General features: G+C 48.1%; 1 protein-coding gene across 5 annotated transcripts; it reads left to right on the top strand.

Moving 5' to 3' along the window:
• Positions 1–525: 525 nt before the first annotated feature.
• LOC147239067 (FHF complex subunit HOOK-interacting protein 1A-like) lies at positions 526–15,850 on the top strand. Of its 5 annotated transcripts, XM_086197379.1 has the most exons (18): positions 543–656; positions 867–1,048; positions 2,362–2,581; positions 3,320–3,512; positions 3,915–4,136; positions 4,204–4,369; positions 4,442–4,553; positions 6,478–6,579; positions 6,770–6,826; positions 6,913–6,999; positions 7,435–7,602; positions 7,676–7,755; positions 9,403–9,569; positions 9,650–9,755; positions 10,814–12,054; positions 13,344–13,516; positions 13,592–13,712; positions 14,543–15,849. In XM_086197379.1, the coding sequence occupies exons 3-18, from the start codon at positions 2,477–2,479 to the stop codon at positions 14,752–14,754; spliced, it is 3,312 nt and encodes a 1,103-aa protein (XP_086053505.1). In that variant the 5' UTR covers positions 543–656; positions 867–1,048; positions 2,362–2,476; the 3' UTR covers positions 14,755–15,849. The 5 variants fall into 5 exon arrangements, with proteins under 5 accessions (XP_086053504.1, XP_086053507.1, XP_086053505.1 ...); XM_086197378.1 differs by lacking the exon at positions 867–1,048 and having other exon boundaries at positions 526–656; XM_086197381.1 differs by lacking the exons at positions 867–1,048; positions 14,543–15,849 and adding an exon at positions 13,951–14,476 and having other exon boundaries at positions 526–656.
• Positions 15,851–15,920: the final 70 nt, after the last annotated feature.

Here is a 15,920-nt window from a genome sequence, read left to right as displayed (position 1 = left end):
ACTCAGACTGACCTCATGATTTGCTGGCCGCCACGCGTCCACATGACCTGACGGTTGTTCTGCAGCTCTGGTGGTGTATTAACAGCTAACCTGGTTTCCATGGTGATTACGGGAGTGACATCGATGCTTCTGACTGATTCCTTAGAGGAGCTTTGTTCAAAATTTAAAAAAAAAATGTGTGAACTCTGTTAGAACTCACTGGGAACATGAATGCTCCCTGCCAGCAAGTCTGATAGCAATCAATCAATCAATCAATCAATCAATCAAACCAGCAGTCACACTAGCAACCCTTCCAAAGACATGAATGGTAGGACAACAACACCTCTCCAGGCCAGGAAACCACTTTCATTCTGAGGTGTACAAGGATTATAAGCACTTTAATCCGAGTGCATGTGTGTCGGTCTCCACCAGTAAAATCTCAGTCGAGAACGAGAATAATCCTCATGCAGTAAACAGACCCTTGGGGCGTGGCCTCACACTCTGAGGGCGTGGCTAGATGCTTTCCGAGCCGCCAGAGCCAGTGATTGGCAGTTGAGGCTCAGAGGAGACTGAGAGAGCAGCTGAGTTCAGAGGGGAGAATAAAGAGTTCTATGTTCTACCTGCTACAGAGCAAGAAGAAGAAGTTGAGTAGAACCCAGAGAGCAACTTCCCGCCAGGTAAGATCTGATTGGCTGCTGCTGCTACATCACTGGACCCTTGTGGCGGTTCAGCTGACCACACATAGACTGTAAGTCAGGCTGACAGATGACTGCGAGGTCTTCATTCGGAACATTCCTCTTCTGGTCATCAATAAAATGACAGAGTAAAATTGATCATTTCTGTGTAGAACAAATACTAGTTCATTGAAAATGTTGTTCCTTCTCCAGGGTTCTCAGACTGGGTTCCTCCACAGGGAACCAGCATCTTTCTATTTTTCCTGGAGAGACTTTCAGACCTGTAAAAGTTCTGTCTCCATGATCACACGTGGAGCTTCTAGCTGTGGACGCCTCAGTCCAGCTCTGCTGACGTAGTTCAGGCGGGTGTTTCCAAAGGCAACAAATGATGCCAGGTGTGTCTTGTGAACCGTGTTTCTTGTGTTTCTGGTCAAAGGTCAAAGGTCACTGTTAGCTCAGAATTCACACGGCAGTCGTGACAAGATTTTAAAAAATAAAAAATGGACATTGTAAGTCTCAAAGGTTGAAGGTTGCATTTAGCAGTGTCTCAGTAACTTGGTCCAGCATACGGTCGTGGAGGGATACGGCGGTCATGTGGTCTTACAGGCTGCTGGACATCATCTCCTCCAGATGGACGCCGTGTTCTGTTGTCCTCTAGCGTGCTGAAGCGGCCTTCAACGTGGGTATGACGCTTGATAAAGTAGAGTTAGGGTTAGGGTTAGGGTTTAGGGTGGGTTAGGTTAGGGTTAGGTTAGGGTTAGGGTTAACCCACCAAAAAAATTAATTCAGACCAGGTCAGAGAGTGTACGTGTGTGTGTGTGTGTCTGTGTGTGTGTGTCTGTGTGTGTACGTTTGTGTGTGCGTGTGTTTGTGCATGTATGTGTGTGTGTCCAAAACCAGACAGTCACATGCCGTCACACAGTCATGGATTAAGCACACGCACACACACACACACACACACACACACACACACACACACACACAGTAGCAGTGTGGGATTAAACCTCACCGTCTCATCTCAGATTAAAGCTCGTTCACACGCTGACTTGTCAGTGCTCAGGACACACAGAAGCTAACCGCTAGTTAGCTTAGCACAATGGATGAGAGTAGATGGGAAGAGTTAACATATCATCAGACACATGATCAGGCACAGCATGTTGGCCCCTTCGGGCTGTGCTGTGTGAGTGAGTGTGAGTGTGTGTGAGTGTGAGTGTGTGTGTGTGTGTGTGTGTGTGTGTGTGTGTGTGTGAGTGTGAGTGTGAGTGTGTGTGTGTGTGTGTGTTGGGGGGATTGGGTTGTAGCACAGCTGGAGGCCACGTCCAGCTGTGCTGGCGCTGGGGACACAGAATTGTTGAAGTGCTCCTTCGGGGAATTAATAGAATGTCCTGGAACGCCTCTGGTGGGACGGGGACACACTCTTCCTGTTTACTTGTTGCCGCTGACAACCCCTACTTCCTTTTCCAGTTCAGCTCTCCGGTGGGTGGAGGGTGGAACTGGATGTTTAGATTCTACAGGAGGGCGTCGCTGGTGCTGCTGCCACTCCAGGAACCACATCTCTTCACTTTATTTGACATACAAATGTACAAACTTAAACTTGGTCAAATAAAGTGAAGCCATGTGAGATTTTTGAGTTGAAGCTCAATAACAATAAAAAAATGTAAATTCATTTTATCCTGGAATACAATTAACAGCACCTCCAACCCTGCAGGCGGACACCTGCCCTCAGAACCCGGGGCCTGAGCCTGATCCTGGGCTGAGACCGCCAGCACGTCCCCCTGACCTCCGCCTCGATCATGTGATTGTTGGCCCAACCGCAAGTCACAATGATGGCCTCGGTGGTTGTTGGGGGCAAAAGGCGGCAATCGCTCACCTTGCGAGGAGTGGACCCGGAGACATGCATGATTGTTTTTAAGAACCACTGGGCACAGGTGAGCTCCCTGACCGTCACAGATCAGGACTGATGATTGACCAGTTGGTAACATTCAACCCTCCTTCATCGGGAGTCGAGCAGGCCTGGAGGCTGGTGTCTGGCCTGGACCTAGCACTCAGACGTCCGGTTCCACCAGACAAAAAGGACAGTCTCTGAGGAGCAGTCATGATGAATCTGTCATGCAGTTTCCCATAATTCAGCGTGAGTGTCCCCGCTGACGAGCTGTCGAGCTAAAATGGTGTGTAAGATCTGGCGCCGCTCCTGAGGAGACACAAGTGCCTCCAGTTCAACCTGGCAGCAGCGCGGCCACACGGTACGCACAGGGGCGGCGCCAATAACCGGGGCGCCATCGCCGTCGACTCAGCCTCGTGCTTTTCCGTAATCACCTCTGTGCGTGTATGTGTGTGCCTGTGTGTGTCCCCATCTGAAGCAGTCGAGGTCAAAGGTCAAGAAAAGTTCCAGCAGATTATATTCTTATTTTTGTTGTGCATTTCCAGTTTTACAGTTTATAGTTTTTGTTATTTCATTTGATTTTTTTCTATTTATGTACAACATTTTTTATTAACACTTCATATATGAAATATTTGAGCTCAAGCAATTGAAGTTACACAAAGAAACAGATTCCTGCGGTTTTAAATTATTCAGTTGTTTTTTCCGTCTCAGTTCCTGGAGGCTTGTTGGAGGGTGTGGACGCTCCTGAACTTGCGAGGAACGTCCGTCTCTTTGTGTCTTCCAGGTTGTGAAGATCCTGGAAAAACACGAACCGGGTCGCAGTGCCACTGGTGCCTTGAGTTTCCTGTCTGGTCATGCGGGCAGTAGCGGCTCAGGAGCATCACGACTGGGTCAGATCCCAGCCGATGAAGCCAGCGCCGTCCAGAACTACGTGGAACACATGCTTTTCTTGCTGATGGAGGAAGAGGCAGGGCAGGGTGAGACCAGACGGGAGCAAAGGGTTGTCCTCCATGCTTTTAATATCCATGAGACAAACACTGCAGAGACGGCTGGAGGAAATGATTGCAAAAGGGTTCCAAATATTCCTGAACTTATCCGTAAATGTCCTGGAATATTTCAGGAGTGAACAATGATCAAATTCAGTCAATCCCATTCCTTGGCGCTCTGTTTCTACGGTACGTGACCTCATGGTTGCCACGAACACGGTGACTCACTCTGTACTCTGAGACTCTTCACCGGGCAGGAAATTGGAAAAACCTGTAGGGGTTCAGATCCGCCGTCTCGCACCGGGTTACCACATGACATCTGTCATCTGTCTCACTTCATTGGTAGAACATGAAAGTCTTATCCACAACTCCTGTCCCATCACATCCCGGCAGGCGGAGCCATGGGTCCCATCCTGGAGCTAGTGGTCCTGGATGGCGTGCTGGAGCGGCTCTTCTTGTGGAGCCTGCGGCGGCAGTTCACAGAGGACATGAAGGTGGAGCAGCTCCGAATGTACCAGATGCTTCTGGCCCAGGCCCGCCAGCCGCTCCTGCACCACAAACCGGTCCTCCGCCCACTCATGATGCTGCTGGCATCCTGCGCTGGCACCAGAGCTGGTGAGTCAGTGAGGGTCCTGCTAGCTTGCGTCAGTCTAATGGTGTCTCACTCGGTGGTTTCTTGCAGACAGTGGTGGTGGTGTGGTTGAGGCGGAGCTTGTCCTTCTGCTGAACCAGCTGTGTGTGGTGCTGGTCAAAGACCCCTCCGTTCTGGAGCTGTTCTTCCATACTAGTGAGGACCAGGGAGCTGCCAACTTCCTACTCTTCTCCCTGCTCATCCCTTACACACACAGGTAGGCACGCAGACAGACACACGCACATGCATGTGGGGACCATGAGCGTCAGGACGGGCTGTTGTGTCTCAGACAGGGTTCGGTTGGTCGCCAGGCCAGAGACGCTCTGCTGCTCATCATGTCACTGTCAGCATCCGAGCCTCGAGTCGCTCACCACATCGCTGAGAACACATACTTCTGTCCAGTAAGACACACACTCACTCACACACTCACACACACACTTATTTCCCTGTGACATAAACACTGATGTCATACCCCAGCCAGGAACCGCAAACATGGCTCAAACCCTTTCCAGAGGGCGGAAGCGTTGCTGGCCGTGAACACTCAGGTACGGAGGCACAAGCAGAAGGAAAGAACAGCTAAAGAATGGGGGGGGGGTGATCACGGTGGCGGGCACGTAGGTGGTGGGCATGGTGGTAACGGCAGCTGTGGTAACGGCAGCTGTGGTAACGGCAGCTGTGGTAACGGCAGCGGTCTCAAGTCCTGATAGCAATTGGGCAGCCGTCCAATCAGGGTTAGATGTTCTAATCCAGTCTCACCCTGATTTACTAATCTGCTCTCCACATAAAGATTGAGGTCAGTGTGGTCACACGGTATAAATCTCACACACACACACAGACACACACACACACATACACATATACACAAACACACACACACACACACACACTCACAGACATACACACAGACACACTCAGACACACTCAGACACACACACACACACACACACACTCACAGACATACACACAGACGCACTCACAGACACACACAGACACACACACAGACACACTCACAGACACACACAGACACACTCACACTCAAAGACACACACAGACACACACACAGACACACTCACAGACACACACACACACACACACTCACAGACACACACACACACACACACACACTGGAGGATCTACGGAGGTTCACAGAGACTCAAATATTTCGAGGTGAGGCTGAGGGGGTGAGGCTGAGGGGAGGAGCTTCAGGGGCCTCCACCCCCTCCTTTGGCAGCTGATCATCCCAGCGGGGGATCTGGTGACAGGCAGGGCTTTGTGCTGGTGGTACAGACCTGGCTCCTCCCCCTGGCTCCTCCCCCTGAGCGGACCTCTCAGGACCTCCTGACCTTATGGAGGTGTTTGGCTGTGGCCGACCTCCTTCAGCCTCCTCAGGGTTCTGTTAGCCTGGGGGATCCCAAGGTTCTTGTTGCCGTTCTGAACATCTGCCGCCTTCTGGAGGTTCAGCCTCCTGGTTCTGATCAGCTTCCCTCTCTTTGGTACCATCCGACCTCACTGATCCAGTCTGAATGACGTTCTGGTGCTGCTGCTGTAGACCCTGGTGATGTGGATCAGTGAGTCCATCTCTCGCTCATTCCTGCCTACAGCTGGATCTCATCATATAGAGGAGACTGGTGGTGGATCCGCTTCAGAACCGGGTCAGTTGCCAGTCCTAGTGGTGATGTGGCTGAGGGGTTCAGGTCTATGGAGTGCAGCAGGGACGGTGCATCACCTCGGTATGTAACACCTGAGGCTCACCTGTGCAGCTTTGGGTGGTTCTCCAGACTTGTTCTCCAGAGCTCCGTTGAGTTTTTGATGAAGGTTCTGAGGTTCTGTTGATGTTGGATGTTTCCCTGCTCTCCTGCTGGTGCTGGGCTCCCTTGGTGCTGCTACCGCTGCCTTTCTGGACCTGCTCATGTCTTGGACCATGTTGCTGTTCATCTTAGCCACTATGGTGCTTGACAGAGGCTTCATGTGGTGCGGGAGCAGGTCTCGGGCTGGTAGCTGATGGGTCCTTCATGATCAGGAAGTCCTCCTTGGGTTCACCATCCTTGGTGGGTTCCACACCTGCAGCTGGTTCCAGCAGTTGTAAATCATGAGGTCTAACTCTGGGTTAGGGTCTTGTGTGGCAACAACAGTTGTCAGGTTAAATGACCTCATGAAGCTGTAACCATAGCAACAGTAGCAGCTGCACATTTGAAGTCAATGACAAACTGACATGACGACCGTTTGACGCCTGCTTATCACCTGATCCTTGAAACTCCTCAGAGACACATGAACCGTGACACGTCTCCTCGCTGTCATGGTTCATGATGACGTGTGTGTCCTCAGGTGCTCGCCACGGGTCTGTCTGGTCTCTACTCGTCTCTTCCTGCTAGGCTGCAGGTTTACAGTGAGGACTGGCACCGCCTGGACCAGGCTGACTGGCAGCAGGTAACCACGACACCAACCTGTACCAACCAAGTCCTGATCCATGCTTTATGATGTTTTGTTTTATGGCATATTTAATGTTCCAAATCATATTTCTTAGAAGTCCTTCAGGATAACTAGTACAGGAGTTCTATGGATTCATGACCTGTCCGATGAGATACATACGTCTCCTATGTTGTGTTTGGTCCAACAGGTTCCAGCTCTCGTCCACTTCCTGCACTCGCTGGATTTCTGCAGCGCTGTAACCAATGTAAAATACTCACAATCACACACTTGCACACACTTGTACACACATGCAGTAATTATGACTGTCTCCTCTCTCTCTCTCTCTGGTAGGCTGCTCACGCCTCCATCCGCTCTCAGTTGCTGAATTACATCTACAACGGGTTCCTGGTGCCGGTCCTTGCGCCTGCTCTGCATAAGGTAGCACAACTCTTTACTCCTGGCTGATGACACTGTTGCCCCCTGACAGAGAAGGGGAAGAAGAGCCCTTCTGAGGGTTCGACTGGAGAACCGTCCAGAAAATCTCGTGTGTACTTCATGGTTACCCCACCAAGTTAGTGTCCTACACCCGAGGGACATGACCACTTTTAGTCTCTTACTCTCCACCGTCCCCAGAGCTAAGAATCATGCTAGTGACTTTAGCACAATGAATGGCGGTGGATAGGAGGTGTTAGCATACCTCAGTATCCCGTAACAGTATGACACCTTACTCTGGCCTGATTCTGACAGAAACTACAAGTACAGCATGACGATTTTATGCGTCTGCTCAGTTAACCTTTGACCCTCCAAAACATCACGTCCTGGGATGGAAACAGCAGTGTGTGTGTGTGTGTGTGTGTGTGTGTGTGTGTGCAGCTGACGGTGGAGGAAGTCATGACAACCACAGCCTACCTGGATCTGTTCCTGCGGTCCATCTCAGAAGCTGCACTCCTTCAGACCTTCTTGTCCTTCATTCTGCTGCACATGCACGACCATGTACACATCCTGGACACACTGGTCAGCAGGGTCAACACTCCGTTTCAGGTGATGCTTGCTCTTTACCATGACCCATGAATGTCAGTCAGATGAGCTTTAACTCCTCCCGTGTGTTGCTCAGCTAGGCACGGTGTCTCTGGCCCTGTTCAGGAGTCTGATTGGTCTCTTCTGCGAGGACGTCATGCTGCAGCTGGTGTTCAGGTCAGTCTCGCTAGTTCTGTCAGGTTCATTCACGTCAAGAAACACAGAGATGATAATGAGCTTGATTTGTTTATTATACTGTAGTACAATTGGCAGTACAGCTCCGCTCAGAGGAGTCCCCTGATAATTTTTCATGAGCACCATGACACAGGGGACCAGCAGCGTGGGGGAAGGTTCTCCCAGTTTAAGACTGGAAGAGCAAACATACCCCCGTGAACAGAGCAGCAACATGACATGGAACGATCTATGCCATGTATACACCACGAGGTGGAGCTGGGGAGGTGCAGGGTAGCAAGCTGCGAGCAGGAGCAACTGTAGCAGCAGATAACAGCAGCAGCAGATAGCAGATGACAGCAGATGACAGCAGATGACAGCGGGCAGAGCAGCATAGCCAGAAGCTAGCAGAGCGGTAGTTGAGGCTGGGTGACATTTAAGTTGAGAGGGGCCAATCAGAAGCGAGGGATTTGATCAGCTGATGCGGAGCAGCTGTAGATCAGCTGATCGATCAGTTTGATTGATGGATGGGAAAGCCAATAGCGCTTGACTACCACGGCCTGACAGAACTAAGGTTGACGCTCGATTTGTGATGAGGGTGTCCACCAAGGTTCTACCCTTGGTTCTCACCGCACAATGATCCCCAAATAACTGTAATGTCAGTCAATATGCTGATGATACTGTTGTTTGCAGTCCAGTTCAGGACAATCTGACATGAACATACTTAAAAACTGGTTTCACACTTGTACTAAACAAAAAGCATCGAAGAATGCAGAATAAATATTTATGATGGGTCACCACTTAAGACGTCTTTAAGTAAACTTTCTTTTATTGATTCTGTTGATGAAAACAAACAATTGCATTTGGAAAATATTTAATTGTTCAGTAACTTTCTAGCTAAGAAATATTTCTAAGTTGGAGGACATGACAACTGTCCTGGTAGAGAGAGATGCTGGTACTCGTGTCTTTGTCTCTATTTTCAACAGCTGTAGCAACTTCAAAACATGAAAACATTTTTGTTTTTTCCCTTTTTTAATCATGTTTATCCAACCAGAAAGTAGAGAAATACTTCTGTTACTGTACAAGTACTGTTAACGTATATCTTCAGATTTCTTTCGGTGAAAATGTTGGAGTTAAAAACCTTAAAACTGTGGCTGTTTTATCCACATAAAGATGAATAAGTTGTGAGCGCTAGCGGGATCTCATGTTCCCTGCCAACAGCAGCCTCACCTTAACAAATCACAAAAGTCACAAATCTTTATTTTACACCTGTGTTGACATGGTCTCTCTGCCAATCGCATCATGGGATCCATGTCCCCCAGTGTCAAATTGCATCTCAGCACCAACGTTGTATTGTTGACGTCTCTGTGTCTCCTCTTGTGGATAAGCGAGTAGATGAACAAACGACCATCATCCTCAGATTGTTGGGTAGTTCTGTCTACATGTGTCAGTGCATTGTCTGCCACTGGACTTGAACCTCACACCATCAACATTCAAGAAAGCTAAAATCCATGAGCGCTAGCATCAGCTCCCTGTATGTCTCTTGAGGTGTTGGGGAGGTTGCACAGTGCCACCTGCTGGCCACCATAACATCAACATGTTGATGAGCAGGATGTCCATCCAAGGTAACCAGCAGCATTTGTGTGTCATCAGATATTTGATTCCTGGCAGCCACCTGAGCAGGAAGCAGCGCTGTGCCCTGAATACCAAAGACTGTTACTCCCGTGGTGCTGCCTCCTTCCTGCGCCTCCTGCCATCATGGTGCCCCGCATACCACCCGAGCACGACCTTGGAGCACATCCACTGGCCCAAAGGAGCCGGTTTGTACCAGCAACATGAAACATGCCAACAACATATTAACATGCCGTTAACAGTCTACTTCCTACTTCCTGTATGTCAGACGTGACAGAGAGCATTGGTTACTGTCGCAGCTCTGATTTCCTGATGGATGTAAACTACCTCCAGTACCTCTGGGATGCCCGCCACGCCATCACCGCCTCCTACAGGTCCGTCCCAACCAGGACGATGGTTCTGTCAGGTCAAGAAAGACAGATGTCCTTGGAATTCTGGGAGAACATTTTACTGCCAGACATTTGATAGACTATAAGATTGAGACAGAAATAAAGAGTGACACAGAAACAGAGACAGACACTGAGACAGAGACTGAGTGAGAGACTGAGACAGACACTGAGACAGAAAATGAGACAGAAACTGAGACGGAGACTGAGACAGAGACTGAGTGAGAGACTGAGACAGAAACTGAGACAGAGACTGAGACAGAGACTGAGTGAGAGACTGAGACAGAAACTGAGACAGAAATAGAGAGTGACTGTGACTGAGATGAGACTGACGCTGTGACTGTCATATTTACATTACAAAATAATTAAATTAAAGCAACTCTTCTGCAAATGAAGTCGTCCAATAAAGTATTCCTTCGTAATGCTACAGACGTCTGACACCGTGCAGGGCCTCTAAATATTTCACCTCACCAGCGTCTCATGCTCACACCTTCAGGAACCTAAAAACCAGTAAAGGCTTCCCGCTCCTTCCTTGGTCCATTTTCATTTTCTACTCAGGTGTAGTGCCAGCATTGCTTGTCTAAAGAGAAATTCAACAGTCAACCTTGTTTCTTCTCCTTTGTACCATAAGAGAAGCCAAAAATAACATCTGTTAACTAAAGAGCTGTCTTAAGGATTTCAGTAAAGTAAAAAGTGTCCTTATTAAGGAAAATAATGTATAATATCATACAAAGAAATTAATTATGGTCTTCCTACGGAACAAAAAGGACAGTCATGAGAGAGTGACAATTACATATAAAATACACGACTCTACATCGCTGGTATTTTAGGCAAATGGTGGGTGAACAACATACCCCACCTGCTCCTGAACCCGTTCCGTATATGAAGTCTTTTCACAGATCTGACAAAAGTTCTTCCTCTCCTGCTGTGGCGTTTGAACACCAAGCAGGGAGACAACCGCAAACATCAGGGTTTAACTGTCCAGTAAACCACGGAGACTGAGACAGACATCAGTTTGATTTGCTGTTTCTTTCCTTGTCCTGCAGGGCATGCCATCAGTGGTCGGCGCCATATAACGGCATTGACCCGCCCCCTCAGGATTATTGCTCTGATACATGTGGTGACATCATCAATGAGGAAGCGATAATGCAGCGAATCAAGAGTGATTCCATCTGCTCCGTGGGTGTAACTCTGCCCCCTTCCATCCTCTCCCCGACACCCTCCTCCTTGGACACCATCTCCACAGGCAATCAGGCTGGAAGAACCAGTTCTGTACTGGAACTGGAGTGGGACGACATCTTTGCGGATGATGACACAATGTCTACAGGGGTCCTTAATGGCGATGCAGCTGACGGGTGCATTCCTTCACCTGTGCCCCCTCTACCACCTCGGCACATCCAGGAAATGCGACGTAGTGCCACCAAGCTTGTGCATGGTGCTTATGTGGAGGAATCTGAGTTTCAGGATGATGTTCTGGTCTATGATCTTGTTGCCCAGGAAGACTCAAAGGTGGCCATTTTGGAACAAATCATGGCAGCAAATCGACGGTCATGTGAAAGCATCCCAAACACCCAGCAAGTGTCTACTGCAATGGCAATGACAACAGTGACAACAATGCTAACAACCACAGGGAGGACAGTGATGGACGCGGTTCATAGTATTATGTCAACAAGGAGGCAGAGCGAAGATGGAGGAAAAGAGGAAAGAAGGAATGAGGATTATGGCAAGGAGATGAGGAGAAGGAAAGGGGACAGAAAAGATGTGCCAAACAAGATGGCAGTTGAAGTGGAGCCACAGGAATGTCCAGTCACCAGTGGGTTCAGTGCAAAAAGTAACATCATTGACAAACAAGATCACAAAGACAGTGCGCCATCTCAGCTAGTGGGCAACCTGGGTGACTTCACTGAGGTGCTTGATCCCATGACTAATATGCAACCATGCATAAACACTTCAGCCAACAGCCACGTTGAATCAGAGTTACATGATTCTTCGTTATTGACAACAGACTCTCTTCCTGGTCACCAAGTTGCCAACAATGACAACTTCTTATCCCAATATCATGAGCTGATGCTGTCTTTAGGGGTGGAGCCGGACTATGATGATATCCCGGATGACATCAGTACATTTAGGAGGCGGGTCCAAGTGCTGAAGCACAGACTGAAGGAGGAGGAAGGTGTTAACGAAGAATATGTTTTTAGTTTGGATGATGGAGAGGATGGCGAAGAGGAAGAGGAGATGCAAGGGGAAGAAGTAGAGGATAGGAGGAGGCATGATGTTCCATTTACAGGTTTGTTGATGCAATGAAATTTAAAGTTTGTAGTTCCTACCAACAGACAAAAACTTCAATGTCTTGGAAAAAAACAGAGCGACAGACTTTGTTTATAATGTCAATGGTAGGATTGAGTTAAAGTAGCTGAAGGTCATCCTCCTCTCTGGAGTGCTAATTTCAGCCAGTAGTCGAATGAATCTCCAATGTTTGGTCTGTTCCAGAATCTTCTGAGTGTTGGGGATGGTTGAAACATAAACTGGGTGGTCATTTGAGAGGGCGGCTGGGGTTCATGCTAAAGAAGTTAGCATTTCCATGTTTATCACAAAAGGGGTGGACTCTGTGGTAACACACTGTCCCATAGTGGTTATGTACAAAATATCACCTTTGTAATAAATAGTCTGTTATTGAATTTTATTAGGGGCAGCAAGGTGGAGCAGTGGTCAGCACTGTCAACTCACAGCAAGAAGGTTCCGGGTTCGAGTCCAGGCTCGGGCATGGAATCTTTCTGTGTGAGTCTCCATGTTCTCCCTGTTCCTGCTGGGTTCCCTCTGGTACTCCAGCTTCCTCCACAGTCCAAAGACATCAAGAGGGACCAGGTTAATCCAGACTCTAAATTGACCGTAGGCGTGGCTGGGAGAGCCAATGGTTGTCTGTCTCTATGTGTTGGCCCTGCCATGGACTGGTGACCTGTCCAGGGGGAAGGCTGCTGGGATAGGCTCCACCCCCACCACCCTCAACAGGAGAAGAGGGGGAACATGGAGGGAGGGAGGGAGGGATGATGGATGGATGATGGAGGGATGAATGGATGGATGGATGGATGAACTTATTCATACAGAAAATGTTGTCTCTATGTTGTAGATCAGCTCTATATTTGCAAGAACCAAAACGTTTTTGGTGTGGCTTGTGAAGTCATCAGGCTGCAGTAAAGAACCATTGTTGGATTGTTCAAATGATGTCACTATGTCTGGGTTGTTGCTACATATGAGGTCATACAAGAAGCTCGTTAGCATCTCCATAATGGTGTGACAAGATGGATGCTTGCTAGCTTCATCACATATCTCAATATATCACTTAGAGGTTGTGTTGATAATTTTGCCAGTTTGTAAACTTTTAAACTAATGTGCTAACAGCTCCATGAAAAAAAATGTATGTAGCTTCATCTTTGACAATAAAGCTTAATTTCCAAATTGGTGTTGAAACAGAATAGGAGAGCAATGACCTCTAGAGGGTGCAATCATCACAAAAAAAACCAAAAGCAACACAAAGCTGCTGGAAGGCTAACCATCAGATCCCCCATGATGCCACAGGTCCATTCATCAGTGTTCTGTTGTCGCGCCTGGAGAACCTTCTTGAAAACTCTATTTCTGTGAACTTGCTGGTGACGGGAATCCTAGCACAGCTGGCATCGTACCCACAGCCTCTGTTGAGAACCTTCCTGCTCAGCACTGAAAGCTCGTCGCCTGTGTGCACACTGTACCAGGTAATGGCACCTCACAGACGTCCGGTATGGTTTGATGCTCTTGGATGTCAAATGACTATGTGGTATCTTCTGAAGGTGCTGGTGTCGGTTGGTGGTCAGATAGATCGCTACATCGAGGCCAGACCGGAATATCCGGCCCTGGTCGCCCAGGCATGGAGGTTCCTGTTGGCCAAAGACCAAGAAAGCAAGATGAGAGGTTGGTAGCGATGAAACAATATCAAAATCTCATGATTCGGGTTGGGGGTTAGTGTTTGGGTTAAAAAATTTGAAAATGTTAAAATCAAACAGAAGTCCATACAGAAAACAAGCAAAGTTGTTAGCTGGTTATCATGGCAACAGACCGCAGCAATAGTGAATTCATACCCGTCCAAATCACCATCTTTACGTCTTTATTTCATCCTTACTTTTCTCTCTTTATTCCAATTAAATCACAGTCAAATCTATGGGGGAAGCAGCCATCATCCAGACATGGAGATGAAATGTATCCTGGGCTTCCACAGATACGAGGTTGCAAACAGTTGGAATGCAGCTTCACGTTTGTTGTGACATTATCCAGTACCTCGTTTTAAGAGGAAATGGATGTTGCCTTAGGTGGCACGGTGGTGCAGTGGTGAGCACTGTTGCCTCACTGCAAGAAGGTTCCGGGTTCAAGTCCAGGTTCAGGCATGGTGTGCCTGCGTGGGTTCTCTCTGGTACTCCAGCTTCCTCCACAGTCCAAAGACATCAAGAGGGGACCAGGTTAATCCAGACTCTAAATTGACCATAGGTGTGGCTGGGAGAGCCAATGGTTGTCTGTCTCTATGTGTTGGCCCTGCCATGGACTGGTGACCTGTCCAGGGGGAAGGCTGCTGGGACAGGCTCCACCCCCCCCCCCCCCGATGCTTTATAGGAATAAGTGGAAGACAATGGATGGATGTTGTCTTGGTGATGGAGGAAATCATAAGTCATGATGTTCATGGAAACTGTACTTCTGAAAGTAGCCACCAGGTGGTGACAGACTTTTCAGCAGTTGTCTGTGTTTTCCAGAAAGCCTCCAGAGCGGGGACAACACCGTGGGCACGCCTCTCCTCAACGGTTCACTAAGAGACTTGCTAGCTCCTCTACCTCCATGTCCAACCATCCCCCCTCACGCAAAGAGCCGAGTGTTTGCCATCATCCTGTACGCTGAGTTTTTGAAAGAGCTGGCGGCCATCGCACAGGAACATAGCATTGCACTGGGCACCGCCGCCGAGGAGTAGCTGCATGGTCATGGAAGAGCAAATCAATGAAAATCACACAATCATTTATTTGTCTGTATTTATGATGCAAATGAATGATCCTGGAAGCACTTGAACATGTCGTTTGATGTGAATATTGACTATTAATCATATTTAGTGGTAGAAATAATTGGATTATTTTGAGGATAAATTTTTGCTCTAGATTTATAGGAAACCTTTATATTCTTTTTTGTGCAATCATTTCTGAAGCATCTGGTTACTGTTATTGAATCAGTGGGGACCCCTGGCAACGTGCTGTCCAACAGTTGTGACAGTGTGGACATAACGTGAGGACAGCAGGCCACTGAACACGCTTCACACAGATCGTAATCCCACACTCCCATCCAGCTCAGAGGCCTCACCAACCAGATGACCATGGTCATGCAGCAGTGTTCTGCATTCCCCGTTCCTTTAATCTGTCCTTTATCATCTGCTGTTCAGAAGATTTTCTGGCCTGCTTCGCGTGCTCCACCGGCACTGCCAGTAGAGGACGCTATATGGTGCACAGTATGTAACTGGCTCAATGTATGGCAACCCTAACCCCAGACCTGCTTGACTGTTGGTAAGCTACCTCTTCTACCAGCTAGCAAGCTACTAGTTAGCAAGCTCCTCTCTAGCTGTATTTGAATACCATGAGCTGAATCACGTTTGATGACTTTCTGCAGTCCAGTTAAATGATGTCTCAGCAGAATGAGCACTCCTTGGAGAGAGAGGTTTCTGCTCACAGCAGTGTAACACACGTACCTGCAAGCACACTTCGACATCAGCGCACACTGCTGCATCTGCTCATGTTTGAGACCATTCTAACCAGTAAAACCAGACATTTCTTGCTACTAAGTTACACATGGTGGATTGATGAGCCACAACACAAAAAAGCCTTACTTCTGAGATTCCAATGCAAAATAAAAGAAAATGTTAAAAAAAAGAAGAAGTGTTGAACAACATCAGATGCAAAGTGTCTCATTTGTGTATTTTTTATTGAATTGTCTTTTCTACTTGTCATTTGACACATTTTTAACTTGTGCCGAGTTCAGGTCATTTTCCCTCCCATTGAAAGGACATTGTGGTCCCAGCCTAATTTTCAGATATTCTTTGAAATCATGTAAACCACATCAGCGTTGCTTTGAAAACATAGACCAGCCCCCAGG

This window comes from Aulostomus chinensis, chromosome 24 (genome assembly GCF_037954235.1).
Source record: "Aulostomus chinensis isolate RoL2024-O1b breed Wild chromosome 24, RoL_Achi_v1.0, whole genome shotgun sequence".
NCBI classification, from domain to species: domain Eukaryota; kingdom Metazoa; phylum Chordata; class Actinopteri; order Syngnathiformes; family Aulostomidae; genus Aulostomus; species Aulostomus chinensis.
This window is presented reverse-complemented; position numbering and strand designations above follow the sequence as displayed.